This window comes from Spea bombifrons, chromosome 2, assembly GCF_027358695.1.
Source record: "Spea bombifrons isolate aSpeBom1 chromosome 2, aSpeBom1.2.pri, whole genome shotgun sequence".
NCBI classification, from domain to species: domain Eukaryota; kingdom Metazoa; phylum Chordata; class Amphibia; order Anura; family Pelobatidae; genus Spea; species Spea bombifrons.
In genome coordinates this window covers 59,036,208-59,057,775 of record NC_071088.1, presented here as the reverse complement: position 1 = coordinate 59,057,775, position 21,568 = coordinate 59,036,208, and the positions used below count along the sequence as shown (strand labels likewise).

At 38.8% G+C, this 21,568-nt stretch overlaps 2 protein-coding genes across 2 annotated transcripts in view; one reads left to right on the top strand and one right to left on the bottom strand.

Annotated features, from left to right (window-relative positions):
- The window catches only part of LOC128472508 (acidic mammalian chitinase-like), a 323,300-nt gene that overhangs the window by 183,607 nt on the left and 118,125 nt on the right, over nt 1-21,568 (bottom strand). The window lies entirely within an intron of this gene.
- MFSD4A (major facilitator superfamily domain containing 4A) lies at nt 581-21,302 on the top strand. Its single transcript, XM_053454413.1, has 11 exons — nt 581-1,139; nt 15,013-15,211; nt 16,289-16,528; nt 16,853-17,015; nt 17,274-17,285; nt 17,472-17,584; nt 17,813-17,986; nt 18,399-18,546; nt 18,630-18,700; nt 18,900-19,020; nt 20,334-21,302. The coding sequence occupies exons 1-11, from the start codon at nt 910-912 to the stop codon at nt 20,387-20,389; spliced, it is 1,527 nt and encodes a 508-aa protein (XP_053310388.1). The 5' UTR covers nt 581-909; the 3' UTR covers nt 20,390-21,302.

Genomic DNA, 21,568 nt, shown 5'->3' with positions numbered 1-21,568 from the left:
AGCAGCGGGTACGCGGCTACCTGCTGCACGGGTAAGTACAGTACTTGACAATATGCCCTCTCCCCATTCTCCTTGCCCTGCAGTCTATGCCCTCTCCCCATTATCCTTGCTCTCCAGTATATGCCCTCTCCCCATTCTCCTTGCCCTCCAGTATATGCCCTCTCCCCGTTCTCCTTGCCCTGCAGTTTATGCCCTCTCCCCATTCTCCTTGCCCTGCAGTATATGCCCTCTCCCCATTATCCTTGCTCTCCAGTATATGCCCTCTCCCCGTTCTCCTTGCCCTGCAGTATATGCCCTCTCCCCATTCTCCTTGCCATGCAGTATATGCCCTCTTCACATTCTCCTTGCTCTCCAGTATATGCCCTCTCCCCATTCTCCTTGCCCTGCAGTATATGCCCTCTCCCCATTCTCCTTCCCCTGCAGTATATGCCCTCTCCTCAGGCAGTCTCTGGGCGGGTCTTTTTCCTCTCTCGCTCTCACACCTCCTGTAAGTGTTTGCACCTTCCTGAATAAGAAACAAATGATCCCTGAAGGACTTCACAGGAGAGAGTTTAGAGGAGAAATTCAGACGTCAGCGTAACAGGCATACCAGAGGGCAGATACATATATAATATATGCATACACCACAGATCTGAGTGCATTAGATATAAATACTGAACAAGGAGCCCACCGACATGAATAAAAACAGGGGACTCTGCATCTCAAAATGAGAAGAAAAGTTTGCGCCAAAGGTACTGGAATATGAGGATTGTGAAGCCACCCCCATTACTCGACTCCTCCTCTTTTCCACACTCCTTAAACTATTAATAATCATCACTGATAGATGTCGTTTGTAGACGTTACTTTGTATTATATCATTCTGAAAGACTCAACGATTCCAGCAAGCATCGCAATTGAGAAGCTCAAATCATGTGGTGGGACGAGAGGCTCTTGGGCCTCTTTAAGAAGAATTTACAACCCACTCTGACTTATTGGAGTGTGTTCTTTAGCTTCGGATTGTGTATTGCTTTTCTGGGACCCACCTTGTTGGACCTGAGATGCCAGACGCACAGCAGTCTACAGGACATCACATGGGTCTTCTTCGCTCAGCAGTTCTGCCTCCTGGTGGGTAGCTCTCTGGCAGGTGCCTTCAAGAAGACGTGAGTAGTGTACAGTTTTTTAACACCAGTGTCAAAGCAGTTAACCCCAAATGCTTCTTCCTTTGGCCCTGGCAGAGTCCACAGTACCCTCATTGTAGACATTACGCCTTGCGTCGCATTTCATTGGTCTGATGCATAAGCAAGAGAGAGATTTCCTAAATATAATTTACCTTTTAAATCATCTCCGAGTTCGTCAGAAGTAACAGCGCATGTCTGAATGAGAATCTTCTACTGCAATATTTACGACCCTCTTAAGTTTTTTTGTCTGCAAATTCTCTACCTTGTTGTTTTAACCCTGGATCAGAACATGTACTGGTTAGTTTTAAACTGTGTCTTTCACTTGCTTGGTCAGAAATGCTTTTGACTTGATAAAGGGAGGACTCCCGAAAGCTCGTCTATTATTTGAAATACTGTTAGTCCAATAAAAAAGGTATTACAAGATTCTGCAACATTCTGGTTTTTTTTTTGCATTCTTATACACTGGACTAATACAGCTACCCCAAACTACAGTAAATGTCCACATGAAGCTTCCTTCTATAACGTTTAAGTCCCGCATGTAAACTGAAACACATAACGCTTCCTCTGGAACAAAGTGGAAAGATGCTGGCAGGCTCGCAGCTTATTTGATGTCCCACTGCACTAAAAAAAGTGTGTGTAAAAGAGTGCCACTACATATGGGATACATAGTAGGCCCATTTTATCCACTACCTATCACATCTAGTTGCTGTGTTTAATGGTAGGTTTTGGGGGAATGTCGGACATTTAAACAAAACCTTTAAAGTGACTTCATTGTGCTTTAACCCCTTAATGACAAAGTCTGTACATGTACGGACTCAAAGTGCATGTTTTCAATGGGTTTAGGGACTGCCCGATGTCCTTAAGGGGTTAATAGCCGTTTGTGTTTAAAATGGGAACAAATAATATATTTTTTAAATCGTTAACTGGTGTCTAGCCCATGATCTTAAGTTGTGGCTGTGAACTTCTGTAACAGATGCTGTAGACTTGTGTAATTGCAATGGTACTAGTTAGTGAAAGTGGAACCTGTAAGGGATGTATCTACCAGTGGTAGTTGCCAACAGGGCCGCCATCAGGAATTTTGGGGTACTGTACAGATCTACAGTGGCATGAAAAAATAAGTGAACCCTTTGGCATTACCAGCATTTATGTATAAATTTGATAATGAACAAACACAATCTGTTTTAAAACGTATGTGAACCCCGCCTAGGCTAATTTACTTCAACAAAAGCTAATTGGAGTCAGGAGTTAACAATCAATGAAATTGGATTGGAGGTGTGTTTTAGAGCTACTTTGACATCCAATAAATCGTTTTGAGTTTGCTATTCTCAAGAAGCATCCTAGGAATATGAGTGTAAGCAGTTCTATAAGGAAGAATGGTCCGCAACTCCTCTTGAACATTGTACAGGTCTGATATGCAGCTATAGGAAGTGCTTGTGCCTATTGCTGCCAAAGACGGGTTCAACTAGTTTTTAAATTAACTGTTTAATTAATGCGTTCAATAAAGACTTGAAAGATTATCATTGTTTGTGTGTTAGCTTAAGCACATTGTGTTGGTCTATACTCCTGTTCCAATACCTCCCTGTCCCCATCACCTCTGTACCTACAATTCATTCTTGTGGGGTGTCTGGTGTACAGAGCAGGACCCAGCACCTCAGCACCTGTGTGACAAGCAAGAAAGGTAGGCACATAGTGGTAGGGACATTGAAACTCCACTATGGAGGAACAGACTTCATTAGCACTGCCATAAATTATCAGGTCAGTGTGGTGTTGGGGGGGGGGTCACCCAAAATATCACATTGACAACAATGGCAGTGTACAGGTCTGCAGATGTTTATTGCAACAAAATCAGATAAAACCAGGTTTTTGTCAATGCTAACCTACATTAAAATTATACAGCACTGTGTAAAGTAATTACGACTTCACCCTTTCAAGTGTATGTGTTTCTCTTGTCAGTATCATAACTGATCTGTGGTCCTGGCTTTTATACTGATTTATGAATAACAACCTCCACCTCCAGCGTGTTCATAAAAGGAGCAAATGCAAAAGAGAGCTGGGGTGCAGAATAAAGAAGACTGTTCACAAGGAGATGAACACTTGGTTACTCCTCTGGTTTCATTAAGACATTCAATTAATTAGACAAGATTATATCCACTAGTATTTGCTCATGTGATTTGCAAGGCACACATTTTCACAAATGTTATAAAGTGCAGAAGTGTTTTTATTTATTTATTTTTATTTTTTTATGCTGATATGTTAACATGGCTAGGTATAATATTCTTAGTAATACATTGGTTGACAAGTACGTATTTTGTTCTTTATTAACTAGCTTACCGCACCCTGGTTTCTCCAAGAAACAGGCTAGTTTGGCTGCTAGAAGCAACTAGTCTCCGTCGGGAAAGTACTCTCATTGCAGTCAATGGTGAAGCATTCTGTTTAGTGTACAGAACTGTAAAATGTAAGATTTTAGGCAAAATGAGATTGCTATTTGTCAATGCAACCTATATGTTTCTTTTGTAGGGTGACTATGCAATGTATGACCTCACTTTATGGGAAAGTGAGGTCATAAATACATTTGTGTGTGCATGTGAAATTAATTTTTTTCTTTCAAATGTAAGTGAACCCTTGGATTTAATAACTGGTTAAACCTCCTTTGGCAGCAATATTATTATTATTATCATACCTCCCAACATTTCAAAATGTGAAAGAGACACACTTTAAAAAAAAAATCTCACAATATAAACAATTGCACTTGAAAATGTCGCTCTTGCATCGCCACTTAAAACATGCTTTATTTTTGTCAGCACAGTCATGCTAATTAAAAAAATAACCAATACATTGAATTGAATTCCCATAAGGCTCAGCCAGACATACTAGTTCCATGATGCTGGCTGAACGTCATGGGAAGTGAAGCAAGAGTAAATCTACAAATGCTAGCTGTGAAGTAATTTTTTTTTTTAATTAAAAAAAGGCTAATGTTAGCCTCCCTCCTTTGATATTGGAATCAAAACATTTGCTACTGCAAAATGTTTTTAGATGAAAAAGTTCTATTTTATTCAGTGGAACAAAACAGTGATCACATTATTCTTCACAATATTCTTGTAAGAAACTTTTATTTCTTCATGCAAACTATTTTTTCATATTTAATAAAAGCTATGATTGAGAAATTTGATTTTATTTGTCAACCTGCCCCCCCCCCAGTTATGCACATCTGCCCCCAGGCTTGCCACTCTGCCTCCCATAAATGCCTTATACCCCACTATATGCCACTCTGCCTCCAGACATGCCTTATAGCCCCTATATGGCACTATGCCTCCAGAAATGCCTTATACCCCTATATGCCACTCTGGCATATAGGGGGTTAAAATGCCTTATACCCCCTATATAACTCTGTGTCTTAAAAGGGGTGGGATGAAGAGCTGAGGCACGGCCATTGGGTAGCGTGGAGCGTGCACATCACCCCCTTTCATTTCATTAGACGCCGGCGGCCAGAAGAGGCTTTACATCCTGTACAACCACCAGGCCTCCCGTGGAGGCCTGGTGGTTGTACATGGACAGGGCATCTGCAGGACCTGGATGTGTTACAGGGAGAGGACACTTATAGAGCATTGATCCTATGATTCTTTACTCCTTAATGCAGATCCTAGACCATCTCCACAATGTAAATGCGGAATTAGCCCAAAGGCAGGTTTTCGCCCTGGTGTCAAGGAGTAAATGCATATTTGTGTTTTATAAATTCTTCCATTGACATTAATGGAACTAGGGATGCACCAAAATGAAAATTCAGGATGCACTTGGCCGAAACCGAAAATGACCTCCCCATATACACCATGTATATGAAATAGTTTTTATATATATATATATATATATATATATATATATATATATATATATATACATACAATATTTAATGTATACATATGTGATTGGTAACAGCAATCACACTCCTATCATGCCCATATAACCAGTACATGCTGGAACCTGGGCATGATAGGAGTGTGATTGCGGTTTGCTTTATTAAATATATATGATTGCTATCACACTCCTATCATGCACGAGCCCCCAATACATGCTAAAACCTAGCTAGCTGCCCCCCTTGTGTATTGATGCTGCCAGCATAGATAAAATGCTGCCCTGCAGGATGGGGTCTGCACATCACTTACAGCCTCCTTGGGCCATGCCCCCCCCTTACACACCAATGCTATGAAACACTTATTCATTCAGTCATTCACACATATTCGTTCATAAACCCTCCCCCACCCCCTTACCTGAACTGCAGGTCTCTCAGTGCCGCTTGCAGACTTCTGCAGGGGCCGCTGCTTCCCTCTGCGTTGCTTGCATTCTGTGCAAACAACATCTCCTGTCCCACTCAAGGGAGGCAAGAATGGAGCAGGGTCATGTGACATGACGTAAATTTACCAAGAAAATGAAAAAAAACACCGTGCCTTTAGATACGGAACTGTACCCCACCTCTACTCTGGCCAGAAACCGGAAAGTGCTTCCATTGAAATCAGTGGGCGTCATTTCTAAGCATGTGCACAGGATGTCTGACGTGTTAGCCATAAGTATGTAGGTAAGTTGTCGAGGAATACCTATGTATGTGCATTACCGAGCAAGAGATGTGTTAAATTGAATGTATAGCCTTCATGGGAAGGAGCTGGCAAGTTAGGGAAAACCACTAAATGCATGGAGAAGATTCTGATTATTCACACAAAAAAGCTAAAATATAAGGGGACACAGCTATCACATGCATTTAATACTTGGAATGTACATTTAAAAACGTAAAGATTAGTTATATTCCTACTTTTATTTCTAGAGTGCACACTAAAGAATTGAAGGGTAAAGGAGATAGATACTATATTGTTCAGTTTGTCATCTAGAGAGGAAGAGATAAGGTAACGGGGCAGAATAAATTTCTTTTACTACCCAAAGAACAATGACTGGCAGAGATCCAGAAAGGCGATATTGCTGTTTTTAGAGTTATTCTCTGAATTTTCAAGAGCTTCTCTGTAGGGGACACAATAGTCTTCAGTACACATGACATGGGGACTAAATTTTGCTTCTCCTTAACCCATTAACACCAGAGGATATAGTACAACATCACAAATCTAAACCAGTCAATGCTGGAGGGCAAAATAGAGGGGACCAGAATATTAAAGTTATAAAGAAAATAGGCTGAATCCAAACATACAGATATCTCTTCCTTGACTTTTCACTAAGAAGCCTTGAGTAAAATAAAGTCCTAGTCTGCATATGAATTGTTTTTTTTCCTTTCCAGGGCCACAATATCTTGTTAAAAAAGTTAAACTTTTTAGAATTCCCAGGTCTAGCTGCTGCAAAGTGCCAATATTTACATAGCCTGCCATTACTGTAAGTTGTCATGTACGAACCGACAGCTGTTATCCAGACATAAAACTACAAGATGGTCCCCTTTGTTATATATATATATATATATATATATATATATATAATATTATTGTTTTTTATTTTTTTTTACACAATTTAGATCAACCATTTTGTTTCTATAGCAATGTATTTTTTTTTGAGCGGGGTAGGTGTGCTTTGCTCCTTTTTCACAGAGGTGAAGGGGTTAATCTTCTTGAAGATTGCATCATAATATTTGTTAGGATTTGATGGCATGCAGTGGAGACGGATATTGAGACGTAATAAATACAATAGGCTCATACTTTAGTAATGACATCCTGGAGTCTCCCTTTGAACAAACATGCTGGCGGCACTTAACCCGCACAGTGCTGAGTGCACCTAGAATAATACTGTGCTGTTCCGTGTACACTTGACACCACCCTATCACAGACTGTCACGGTCAGGACTACTTGCCAAGCCGTGACTGTGTGGAGGGTGTGGGCATGAAGGGGTTAATAGCACCAGGCCTCTGGATTTACTTCACCCCTTAACAAGGCATAAATTACACCAAATTAACCCCCCAAATCCTGCCTGCATCCCCCCAGGTAGTCTGCCACCATTCACGATTTTGATACCGGATTCATGAGATATCCGAATTAGAATATATATCTCTATATATGTATCAACCCACCCCGGGCAAACACACACATATATATATATATATATATATCTATATAATATATATATATATATATATAATATATCTATCATTCTCCTCTAGAAATTAGTAAATAACAATTTGGTAAGGTGATCCTCTCTTAGCGTTTGTGGATATCAATACTAGAGCCCAAAGACAGATTTGGATTATGAATATTTTAATAACAAAAAGACAAAATTTACAGTGCCACAATTACAAAAAAAAAATAAAACGGGAAAACAGTTCTTAAAAACAAAGGGACATAAACACAGGACTCTCACTCACAAGTTTCTTCAATAAGCCGGCCTGTGGGAACTCCTTAAGTCCAGATGGTTTCTTATGATGTTGTTCCAATCAGAGTATATCATGGAGTTCTGATTTGAGATGGCTGCATTGACCCTAAATGAGGCTCCTTTGCAAGAAAACACCCCTTTGGTCACATGACCAATTATACGACACCTTTCCCAATAATTGGTTCCTATCTTTGATCTGCCAATAAGTTATAGTGGGGTAAAGGTGATGGGAAAACTTAAGCTAGGAATGGAATTCCTATAACTCCGGCTCCTTATTAGTTGGGCCATGAATCACCACAGGGGTCCTGGGAAGATGACACCTCTTGCCAGAACAGATACAGAGGGCATGCTTAAAGAAACTGATTTAGATCAACATCAGCTTAACTCATTGAATGCTTAAACAAAGAAACTAGCCACCTATGCTGGGTTATCCTTCCATGCATCCACTATATTCCATGAGTTAATCATGACACAGACCATTGTTTTTTTTTACTTCTCAGCACTTCTGTAGCGCACTGCTCTTTGCTAAGTAATGCAAAGCTGTGGTGCATCTGCTTACAGCAGTACGTTTTACAGCATTCTTTTCTGTATTTTGTTACCTATGTGGTTGTTATTATAGTAATATTTCAGTAAGGTTATTTTTGTTTTTAGTATTAGACAATGGTATTGGGCCATGTTGTGGGCAACGCATGCTTGCTACAACCAAGTGACAAGTTAATGGGGCACTATGGAGCCTTAGTCTCAGTTCTGGCCCTGTTGTTTGGTGTGGTATATGACATCATATTGTGGTACATTGCGAGGTGGGAGCAGTGATTGAAGATCTTCCCAAGCATTAAATATGATGCAGACATCATAAATATATGCATAAATATGATGCAGACAAATATGATGCATCTAAGTATTGAAAGCACTCAAGCTGGTGCCTTATCGTTGTTTATTGGGATAAAGCATTGCAAATTGACCATGTGAGAGCTGGGAATTAGTTTTTTTGTGTTTTTATCTATTTCACATGTCAGTTGGTGATTAGGGGAGATCACCTGATTTTCCTGACTCGATCTCCACAGCCCACTAAAGTGGTGGATGGCAGTTGGTGATCTGACCAGACTTCCTAAGCTTTTATTCTGTGCATAAGCAAGAAAGCCTCTCTGCTATTTCCACCAGTATCTGCTGCTCCTTGCAGCCAATCATTAGCCGGAAGGTGCCCCAAATGTGCATGCATTGGGTTCCTGTCAGATCCCCAGGAAATATTGCTCAAGTGCTGGAGCTAGATGGACGTTAAGTCCCTTGTGTAGGTGATGCATTGAAATGATAAAGTACTTCTCATAGGACAGAATTAAATAAAAGCAACTTTAATGCTCAAATAAAAGTGACTATCTTTTTAATATCTATCACGTGTTGGGGCAATCCATTATGGGGAGGCATTCTCCTTTTTGGACAACAGCAAGATTACTGACACTGTTTTACATGTTGGGTATATTATCCTTCATCTGTAGCATAGAATTTGGGTGTACCATATTATGCAATGGAATAGACTTAGCAGGCATCCTCAGAAAGGCATGACTATTGGTTCCTGTTCTCCCTCAGTAGAGTTGGTTTTGCATTTTAGTGGGTACAATAAACCAGACACTGAACAAATGATGCTGCTCGCTGTTGGTATGCAGCTGTTTGCCAATGGAAGGGTTGGCTGGATTTTATATTCCAAAGTACCAGGCACGTACATGACTGCTTGGGCCCATAGCCTCAGAAAACCCCCCTAAACCCTTTCTACGGACCAAATAAAGATGCAATAGTTGAAATGAGTGTGGGTAGAGCATTAGCTCAAAGCTGTATTGATAATGCCCACCACCAGCAGAACATAAACATAACCTTTTAAACTACCGGCCGGCTACCAAACCTGGATGACCTGGTAGGCAGTTACTCCACACATATGAACCAAGAGTCCTAATCCGTACAGTGCCATAAGCCATCTTCAGGACGCACCTAGCCAAGCAGTGTCTTTCATCTGCTGCACTCAGTTTCCTTGACTGACCAATGTGTCCTCAACATGGCCCATTTCTTTATACTTAAAAAAAAAACTTTGACAGAACATCTGGAAAGCCCTCTCTGTCTTGAAATTTGTGCCTAGGAGAGACCTTGTTGATGCAGTATAACTACCTTGTATCTTGTTGCTGTGCTCAGTCTTACCATGGTGTATAAGTTTTTTTACACGTGTCTTCAGCAACCTCGCCTTGCGGCAACAAAATACTTGACCTTTGTGCTGGTTTGATGCTGGTCGCTCACTTTGCATTTTGATAAATGATAAAAAGAAACTATCATGTCTGTTTTGAAAGCATTCTTACTTTACAGCATTGTAAAGTATGGCATGTATGTATATATACCTAGAGGACCAATGAATACCTGGTCTGTCATTGGGTTAAAAAAAAACAAAAAAAAACAGCCATCACAGGATCACTGCTGTAGTTGACCGCTCCAGCCTAGAGCAGATCCCCTGTACTTTTCATACATGTGATCTCTGCTACAGCCGATCACATGCACAAGTACACAGCCTTGGTCTCTGTTCTCCGTCTCTCTCCCCTTCTTACCATGATTGTAAGCTGGGGAGAGACAGAAAACTGTAAGAAACAGTTTTGTTTCCCCACTTGAGTCCCCACTTGTTGAAATATGCATTTCATTTACACAAATGATAAATTTTATGGTGTTTCTATATAGTTTATTATGGCTTTAATCAGGTTAGGACAGAGAAAACTTGGTAGGAATGCCACCTGGCAAATTAAATGTTACTGCTATAAAAAGAGCACTGCCTTTCAAGTTGGTAGAACATAGATGTCAAAGTTTGATATTTATTTTGATGAATGAAGAATTGGTTGTGGTCTTTGTATGGAAGTTTACATATAAAAATCATACACTATATACACACACACGGCAAAGAACTGCCTTGTGTGTATACTATAGGACCAGCTGTCCAAACTCAGGATCTTCTCCATAAACCTGTCTTTTCCTGTTCCGAATAGTTTATGAAACCTTTGTAAAAACTGGCCAAGGCATTAGAGAATAGGTGCCGCATTTAAACATAGATCTCATCTTCCCTGAGGCAAACTTTTAACGTGAAGAAATCTTTCTCTTGGTAGTAGTTTTAATAAATTAATTTAAATATGGAAAAAGCTGTGTTGAATTAATTTAAATTCAAAAGTTAACATCCATACACTCAGCAGAGGATTTGAAGTTAAATGCTTATAGGAAGTACCTTACTGATAAAAGTTGTTTGTTACACACAGTCAGGTGGAACGCAAGATAAAAATGCTCTGTTACTTTTGAAGGACAGACAAAGGTTAAGGGATAAGATAAAATTAAACAATGATAGCATTGTCCTTTTTGAGAGCTCAGATATTAATTAACCCCTTTGCAAAACAGGGATACGTTGTGACTTAATGCAGGTGACCCCAGGTTGTGTGAACCCACTGTGATTACATGACTCAGAAAGACCGCCATGCTATGGGATTGGATGGGGATGGCTAAGCTGCTTTGGCACTTTAAGGTCAATGGCCACCAAGTAACGTAAATGCATTTGCATATTATGTTTTTATACTCGTGCAGCCAGGTATATCCAACTGGCTGGACTCATGCTTAAGTGCCCAATCTGCCACTGGAGTATGATATGTTTATAAGCCAGAAGCCTACTGAAAATTTCCATGGTGTGCCAGATGGTCAGTTCAGGTCTGAAGATTGGTCTCCTGTGCTTGTAGCCATCGGGTTACAGTGAGCACTGGAAGGCTCACTGCTACTTTAAATGTGATGTTCCATGCTTTCACGGTAGGCTTAAAGCCTACTGTTTCCATGATGGTATTGAATCATGCGAAGGAGATAAACAAAACACAAACCTTATGAATGTTTTATAGACCATGTGCATTGATTTTTTTGTTGTTGTTGTCTGTTTACCCCATCTCTTTATGCTTGACTGTGGCTAATATAACAACGAGTAAACCATCTGGAATCGGGACACTGATCACTTCTTTCAGAAAACTAGAAATTACTTTTCTACTCCAGAGACTTACTTTTGAGCAGACAGCAAGTGCATCTTTCTCAATACTTGGACCTTTTTGCTCATGGAGAACAAAATGTACATCTGGGGTAGTTACTTGCTTCTCACAGAAGACATTTGCCTTGGATTTTGGTTCTACTCTAGATTGATCTTGAGGGCTGGATCATTAATTTCTCTGTAATGGCATAAGTGTGATACAATGTGAGACTCTTCTGGGCAGGGATTTACTGTAGGATCTGTTCTTGGCCGAGCTAGTCTAAACCTTTAGTGTTCACATGCGGAGAACAGAATTGTGGAGCATCTTATGTAATGCATACAGAAGCTGTATTGGAATAGAATGTATTTTTTGTTTGTCAGAATATATCTGGGTTGAGGCCAGATATAAAGTTAAATTAATGAACTTATTACATTAATATTGACAGACATATTGAAACTGGAAAATAAGGTTAGTAGAATGGGGAAACTGGCGGGGGGAGGGAGCGAATAAATATGGATATGGAATATCTAGGGATCTACCTGCCTTTTAGTTTTAACTTCTGTAATCCAGACAAGACTAGTTTGTTATTCACTTGTGTTACGCACCAGTTAACTACATGACTCCCATTAATCTCATGTGTTTATCAGCTGTGCCCATTATTGTTAGGTACGAGGTGACCTCATGTCCAAACACCAGGGTAAGAAGAGGAATGTCAGACTATAGCTCTCTGGTTTCAAATACTAAAACTAATTTTGAACCTGAAGAGCAAGTCTTTTTCGTTTGCCTGCAAAATGAATACTTTTCTGAGAGATTTGTTATGTTAAATTTGTGATAGTTTTACTTTAAAACCTACTATACATTAATAGTGGTAGTAGTGGCCATTAATTAGTCTTTCTTATGCTTACAACAGTTTATTTAGCATACCATATAGCTGATGTTAACCCCTTGGCATCCATAGTGCTGTTCCATGCTATTGTGATTTTTGAGTCGCTCTAGTATACACACGCCCATCATGACAGCAAGCAACAATGGGTCTTCTGGGGCCTTCAGGATACCAAGTAACACTTCTATAGTCCCCATGCAATCGCTGTGTGAATAATGTTTTTTTTTTTCAGTCACAGCTGTCATAGTCTGTTGATATCCCTGTTGTAAGGGAAGGTGACGCTTTTCATTTTGATTTTTTTTTGGGGGGGGGATTTTTTTGTTACAAGCCAGAGGGAAAAATTGCAGTAAAAAAAATTACCATAACCATAATATTGGCAATAACAATAACCTGTTAGGTTATACTGGCACAAAAATACATTACCATCCATAAGCTTTTTGCTTAATGTTTCCATTGTTGTTTTGTGGGGATAGTTTAAGGGCATTGGGTGAATGTTTGTTTGTTTGTTAGGGGGTATTTTCCTAGCTATACTATATGTGTGGAGTAGAATACATTTTAAAGTGTTTTTTAAATTATTATAGATATGTTTTCATAACATTCTTATGGAAGTATTAAATAATACAAAAGACATAGTTGAACAAACAGAAAAAATGGCATACTTTTTAATACTGTGTCTTTGCATCTAAAACTTGTAGATACAAATTATTTGTTTTGTATAGTGCCATCAGATTCCACAGCACTGAGATAAGATACAATATTTGTAAAATAAAGTTTGTGCTCAAATATCTGAATTTCTCTTGCAAAGGTTTAATGAACAGTCACTCAGGACAGCAGCTAGGTGGCATGCTGAGATGTGAAAAATGGATATAGCTTTATTAGCTATTAGCAAATGGAGTCTTCAAGTGAAGCTGCTTCCTTTTACCATATTTGCTCGATTATAAGACAAGGTATTTTTTAGAGCAAATGCTTTTTTAGAGCAAAACCTCTATTTAAGGTCGTCTTGTAGTCAGACCTCTATTTGAGGTCCGATTATAAGACTAAAATCCAGATCCCTTGCAGCGCTGCAGGGGACCTGGATCCTTCCCTCTGGCAGCCAGTGGACATCTGCACAATGCCGGCAGTTCTTCCGGGGCTTCTAAGACGGAGCTTCCCGTGCTCAGTCATAGAAGCCCCGGCGGAAGTCCCGGGTAGCAGTAGAGGTTGTTTGCGTGCATCGCGCAGACGTCCACCAACTGCCCCCACTTGACACCAGGGAGTCTGTATCACAGGGGGACAAGTCTAGGGATGCATCAGTAAGTCGGGGGGCATATAGGGTGTTATAAAGGCATATCAGGGGCAGATTGGCATTTAGGGGGGAATAACTCGTACCTAGGGGGCCAGAGTGGCAAATAAGGGGGTATAAGGCATATCCGGGGGGGAAGAGTAGCAAGCTGTGGGGCAGATGTGCATAAAAAGCATTTTTCTGAATCATAGTTTTTATTAAATATGAAAAAATAGTTTAGATATGAATTTATATTTACTAATAAAACTTTTTTCTTATAGGGTAGTCTTATATTCAGGCCTTTTCTTTTCTAAATGAATATTCAAATTTCCGGGCATTGTCTTATAGTCGAGTAAATACGGTAGTTTTATTTTTGTAACCATTATATGATATGATGCTATTATTGCCTTAAATAAAGCATATATATTGTTTTTTATGAGTAAAATGTAAGCTGTTCATAAGGTTATCAAACAACTAAAAAAAACTGCTTCCAGGATCCACCAAACTAAAAATTATCTTGGCATATATGTTTGAGATAAAATAGTTTGGGATTTTAAATGTTGCCACCATGATGTAATCTAGATGATGATGTATCCACAGTCCTATAGCAAATATCAGTTAATTTAGGATAAATCTTTTTTCAGTATGCTTATAATGCTCATTTCATGGTAATGAGGGGAACACAATCGTATTTGTGTCATAGTGAGGTGTGTTTTAATGATCAGGAGATGAAGGGGCCACAGTGCAGGTTTGGTTGGTAGTTATGTTTTCACTAATAAATGGTATCTAAATTATCTCTGCAATACAGATTGGTAGCCAAGCAAACAAATAAAGACCAGAGTTGGTCAACTGGCTAATTAGCTCTCTTGCCGATGAACCCCCTTGCAGCCTGTTAATCATGCACTGACAAAGAAAATTAAGGGAAGTTTATACTGAACAAAATCTCACCATACACTAATAGTATAATAAACATGCCACTGGAAATACCATTTGTTCTTCTCAGAGACCTGGATCGATCTTCCATGCAAGATGATAAAGATGAGTACAGCTGAAGGACAACACCGATGTCACCAAATCACGTTTCACACATATGAGCATTATTTTAGACTACTAACATTTTTATTCTTTACGCATGATTTACATTTTCCACTTCTTGTTGTAAGTCCTCACACAGGACACTAATATTAGCTTAGTCTTGTTTGATCAATTTTGGAATTGACTCACAACCTATGGTTATGGCATTATCGGTACTTCAATGTTATCTATAAGAATTATTGTAGTAATATGTTTACTTGCTAGTCTGCACCAGAGGTGACATTTTCTTTTTAACATCACCTTCCCCAGAATGAGGCTTTGCCTGTTCATCCTCTTCATCTCCTCACTGGTCATCTCCTTGGTCTTTGTTATCATTCCATTTTGTGGCCATGTTGGAGTCCTTGCCATGGTTATGGCAATTGCTGGGCTTGCCATGGGATGCATTGACACAATATCCAACATGCAGCTAGTGAAAATTTACCAGCAGGAGTCCGCTGTTTTCTTGCAGGTAAGACTGAAGCTAGGTGGCTGGATTAGAGAAAGTAATGGACCTTTTAAGGATGAAATGGGTGAACTTGAGAGACACAAAGAAAATAACCAGGGTACTAAATATATTTTCCTTTGATGTTTATCCATCAAAATACTCTTAATTTTGTTATTATGAAGGGCTGTCCATAGCAAACACATCCCCTGCATAATGCATAACAATATGTGTAAGAAGACTTTGGATGAATGTCGCTTTGTTTAGCTATACAAGGTCAGCCATGTCTTGAAAACCCTGATTAGGATGATAATTGTTTCCAGTATATATTGGAGCACTGGGCAGAAAAAAAGCAGAAAAGATACAACACAAACATATGGGAAAAAAATGCATTAGGTAAGCAAAATAGCATTCTGTGTACTAACTAAATGGAGTTTAGACTAGGATAATGCCTGATATGAAATATTTAAGGATACTAGTAGACTCTAAGATCAATAGTAGCATGCAGTTACAAGTAGCGGCTGCAAAGCAAACAAAATATTGACATGCATCTAACAGCCAATATACAAAGCACTTACCCAGAGTATGCAGTACAGTTTTGGTCACTTATCCTAAAAAAAGATTTTTGAGAATCATAGAGAGTACAAAAAGGGCGCCTAAAATAATTCTGGGAAAGCAAGGATTGCATTTTGAAGAGCGCGTATCTAAACTGGATTGATTTAGCTTGACAGAAAAGGTGTCTCTTATGTGATCTCATAAGTATATTTAAATGTGTAAAAGGCTAGTGCAATACCTTTTCTGGGGGATTGGTTGTCACAAAAACTAAGCAAATTACAAGCAACCATCTAAGATTGGATGAGCAATGATTCCATCTTAATTAAAGGATGGTGATGGCGCTGCCTGGTGAAGTTCAGATAATGTGAATTTTTATAAAAGAAACAGATTTTTTAGTTAATAGGAGTTAATCCGGGGAGAAATCTGTCTATTGAAGGCATGAATAAGAATCAAAGTGCTTTTATTAGCAATAAAAAAGTAATGTACCAAGGCAATGTAAAAAGTTCTACATCCTTAAGCAATAGAATTTTACTTTTTTTCCCTCACAAGGTGCTCCATTTCTTTGTTGGGTTTGGGGCCCTTTTGAGCCCGTTAATTGCGGATCCATTCCTCTCCGACACAAACTGTATCCAGTCGAACATAACCCAGAATGGGAGCGCCAATCTAGAACACATCAGGAACTCCTTAGTACCACATCATCCTGGAAACCATTCTCGCTTCGTTCTTCCCCTTCAGGGGCCAACAGCAACACGAGTATCCTACGCCTTCTGGATAATGGCTGCCATCAATGTGAGTTATAAACTGCTTATCTGGTGAGCGGAAGTTGGCAAAAAGGTTCCTTTTTTAATTACAGTTTGCTAGTTAAAAATATTTTATTTCATGCCAAAGCGGGCATAAGAAATACAGAACCATGGTGACAAATAGTAAACTGGCAGCTGTCTGTGTAAACACCTTTTATCTGATTCCTTTTTTTAATTTAGCATTATGCCCCAATTTTTTCCCCTAATAAGTTTATATAAAGTGGCATTGTTTAATCTCTAAAGCTAAATATGGTAATGAACTGGTTGCTAAATAACTATTGTTCATTTTCCACATTTTAATGTTTTCTTTCAGCTCCCAGTACCCATTGCTGTTTTCTTTCTGATGTATCAGAAGGGTATGGTGCCAGGCTTTACTCACAGGACTGGGACATTGTTATCGGCTGATGAATTGGCCATGGAAACTCAGAAAGAGAGTGACAGAAGTGACCCTGGGGTGGCAGCACAAGAGAACCAGTGTGAAGACCAGGGTAGTGCCTTTTCACACTATAGTCTTGTCTATTGTTTGCCCAGAGCAAATCCGCATAAGCTCAGTAGACTTCTATGCTCTTCATCACCTGGATTGCTCTTAATACACACCTTTCAGGCCATAAACTATGGAGCACCTTATTTTGTTACTATTGGTATTAATAGTTACAGATACTGACTTTATTAATATTGTAACTTAACAGTTATGCTAAGGAAATTGGGGAGGTAATTAATATGTAGAAGCAAAGCACAACTAGGCAGTCAACCTGAGTTCAGAAAATAAATGTGCACTTAAATGGGTTCTTAGTGGATAGCCCCACAGAAAATACTTGGATACACACTAAACTATGTTCATAAACATGGTTAGCATTGGAACCTTCTTAAAACGGTGCTTTACCGTTTTAAAAACTTCTTGGTTTCTTCTAAAGTCTATTTCTTTAATGTAGGTCATGGGTTGTCATTGTGCTGCCAAACTACAAAGTTTTTGAAAGCTCCCTACACGTTTTTTGCCATCCACGGCTGTGCGGCATTAGTCTTGTTTATGAGCGATGGGATAGTGGTAAGGCATATCAATACTTATATATATACTGTCTGCTGCTGGGATAAGGGTGTGTTGTGGCTTGATCTGCTAATGAAAATTAGAGCTTGTTAAATAAAGGCATTTACCTGTGATTTTTAAAGGTTAAAGTCATGTTTAGAATCATTTGTCATCTCATGCTGCTAATAACTATTTAAATTGTGACCAAAAAAGGTTTAGTGCCGTCAATGTGCCATGTCTTTGATGCAGGGTGAATATTCAGCTTTTATATATAGCTACTCTGTGGAGCAGCCGCTACTTCTAACCCACAAGACAGCAGGCTATTTACCTAGTCTCTTCTGGGGTTTAATCACGCTGGGGAGACTGATCTCCATCCCCATGTCCTACAAAATGACTCCTCGATCCATGCTCTTCATCAACCTGGTAAGGAAAAATGGTTAAATGATAAAACCATCTTGCAGTTATTGTGAAAAAGAATAAAAATTAAAAAAATCACCTTTTGTATTCATTACTAGCAGTTTTGTAGTCTAATTAAACCAAAATAACAAATTACTGAATTATTAAAGAGCATCGTAACTTGGGGTCGAGAGTTCATTATAGGATGATATTATAAGGTGCTTGTAGGTCACTGCTTTTAAAACGTTTACTGTTTAGTAGGTATTAGTAAATGGCATGTATGAAGTTTATATTGCATACTTTATGAAATTCTATATAAAGACCAAAGACATTTATGTTGGGTTTTCTGCATTTAGATGTTCTTTGAAACCAATGCCTGCAGTTTTCTGGTGACAGAAGTATCAACAGAGATTGATACAGATTTTTGTTTCCTCAACAGATTGGTATTATGGTGACATTCCTGTTTTTGATATTGACACAAAACAGTGTGACTGGTCTTTTTATAGGGACAGCACTTCTTGGCCTTTTTCTCAGTAGTATCTTCCCCAGCATGCTGGCATACACAGAGGACCTCCTGAATTACAAAGGTGAGCACTGCATGGTTGTCATAATCTTGATGAGCCCAGTAAATGTACTATGTCTATAACTTGACTAACATTTTATCCTTCAGGCTGTGCCACCACACTTCTTGTTACTGGTGCCGGGATGGGGGAGATGTTTCTACAGATCCTTGTTGGAATGGTAAGGAAGTGTTAAGTGTGGTGGTGTGTCAACTTGCTATATTTACACAATGACCATCTTTTTGATTACCAGTTCCCATCCTGTTATACATCATTAACAATGAACACTCTATCTAAAGTACGGACAATATACGTTAAAACCCACTAATAATCCTACCCTCCTGTAGAACCAATTAATTAAATCTTATTCTCTAATGCAGGTAATCCAAACTCAGGGTAATTATAGTTTCCTTGTATGCGGCGTCAGTCTGTCGTCATTGGCTCTTACTTTGTTCATTGTGTTACTGGTATTGGACAGCATACATCCGAGGACGTCAGGAGGTAAAAATACCATATGATCATTATTCTACACCTGTACCCATATCAATGTTGCTTTCTTTGTTTTTGCTTTGCATACCTAAAAAATAATTATAGCATTGTCTTTCTGGCTTTCTGCAAATGCTTCATCTATTGTTCAAGAAAATAGTTGTTTGTAACTTTTTTTTATTTTTCACCTAATCTCCTTATAGCTTTACATATACGATTCATACAACTGACATTTTCAGTATTTCTAATTACCTTTGAAGTGGTGTACCCAAGGCAAAGGCAAAGGCAAATCTTTACTGGTGCCAAAAAACCTATGTTGAAAAGAATTACCATAACTCATGTTTTAACTAACTGTTTATTCTGGAAATCAGAACTCAAATATTACACGTCTGACATTTACATTTCATATGGCAAACAGAGAAAAGAAATGAGACAAAAAATAGGATCCCTAGCAAATGAAAGTTAAGTAGACATAAAGCATAGAGCTTTATTATAATCAGATTTACAATAAATTACTATCAGAATTGTGCACATTAAACACCATTTTGCTTGGATTCAAATGTAAGTAGGTGCATTTGTTCATTTGCTTATTGGATTTCGAAACCTGCAAATTAATTCAAGAACCTTCCTGTATACGTCCTGTAGCACTCCCATACAAGTACAGATATTAATGCATGTGGAAATCCATTTGGTTGCTGCTATATCCATGGATTTTAAAAAGCATGCTGCTCCCATTGAATTTTGATAGGAGGTCTACGTCGCATACCTCCAACAGCAAAAGTGTGCATGCACTGATCTGCATGCAGAAAAATGTATGAGTTCTTGCAAAACGGACTGCAGTATACATTGAATAAACATATGGGGGACTAGACTGCTCCTTTTAAATCTGATCCAACTCTACAGGGTCTATGGTACCTGAGAACGACCTTGCCTGGGCTTCAGAACCTGCCTGGAATTCAAAACCAACTCTGTTTTGTTCGAGGAAGTCGGTCAGGGCATAAATGTTTTGTACATGGCTCTGGAAACATCTCCAAGACAATGATTTTACTTTCATGCTGTTTTACCCAGTAAATGGCCTTGATAAGATGTAATGCGCAACCAAACTGAGGTTAAGAATACTGCAGGAATACAAAGAAATGCTTTGCTGCTGCTCTTGCCTTTTTCTTCTCGTTCTGCTTGCTTGTCAGTTGACCTTTGAAGGATCCTTATACATTATTTGTAGAGGGCACACATTGCTCCTTAATATACAACCAGTCTGCTTTGAAATGTCAGCTCTTCCAATGTTTTAAAGTTTGATATATTATAAGTTGAACACTGTCTCTTATCAGGTTCTTCAAGAAAACCCCCAGAACTTGGCAGAGAAGCTGTCCCTTATCAGAGGTAGAATAAAATCCTGGTCTTCAAACCATGACTGTCAATATGGACTATCTGATATTTAAAAGCATCTGGTCTCACAAAGCTCTCTATCGTAAAATGGATTATTGACTCTGAAGGTAGATGCTGTTTAGAAACTCCTTACATGTTAATGTTACGTAGGTACTTGGATATTTGGCTAACAGCAAATGTAGCAAGATTATAGAAGATGTTCTTCCCAATAGAATAAGCAGAAGCATGTGGATGTTGGAAACATGGTACTCATGATGTCCATCCAAACCCTTTTTTTATTTCACAGAAATGTTGTTAGGAGTTTCTTTGCTAAAGAATGATTTGCAAGATACTTGCAGTTTTAACTAACTGACTTTGCAAAGCATTATGAAGGACTCCATTAAGTTGTTTCTGCAAGAAGGGGTGAAATAGTCTTGTATAATGCATTGTGTAGGATATACTATACAGCTCGGCAGGAGCAGGGTAATGGAGTTGGTCCGTTTTCATAGTGGTTAGTGATATCAAGGAGCTTAAAGGTTGAACTCTTCTGGGAACACCCCGTTCAGTGAATACACTTTCTTGAGGAAAATAATTATCGGGATTTATTGCACCCAATCTTAATTAGTGTGTACCCAAAGACATTTTTTGGTTATACAGAAATGCTGTTAGTTATAGGGGTTTTTTTTTACGAAACAAGGAGTTTCAACTCTGTTTTCACTACATGTTATAAAGGGTTGAATGCAGTTGTACAAGAGCTTTACTTGCCTTGTATAAAAGAAGCATACATTACATTAAGCAGGGGCTCTTCCATATTTTCTTGTACGGTTGTCCTTTTTATAATTCAAACCCTGTAATGGAAAAGCTAAAATATGATAAGGGGGGATTTTCATATTAGATTAAAAAAAAATAATCAAGGTTTCCTTGAAAGAAGATTCCCCCCCCCCCCCGTAGCTTTGAAAACACTGAGGAAAAAATATGAAGCTTAATAGCTTGAATTCAGTCGCATAATTACATTTTTGAAACCCAATGCACAAAATACTTAAATATTGCAAACAAAAAACACTACACATTTGTGCTTTCATTTATTTACAGAAATACTTTCCCTTTTTTGTTTCAAAAGAAACAATAGCAACCGTTTTCCTGACGTTCCACAATACTTAGCATTTTTGTGACCCCTTACAGTTGGCATTATCTATTG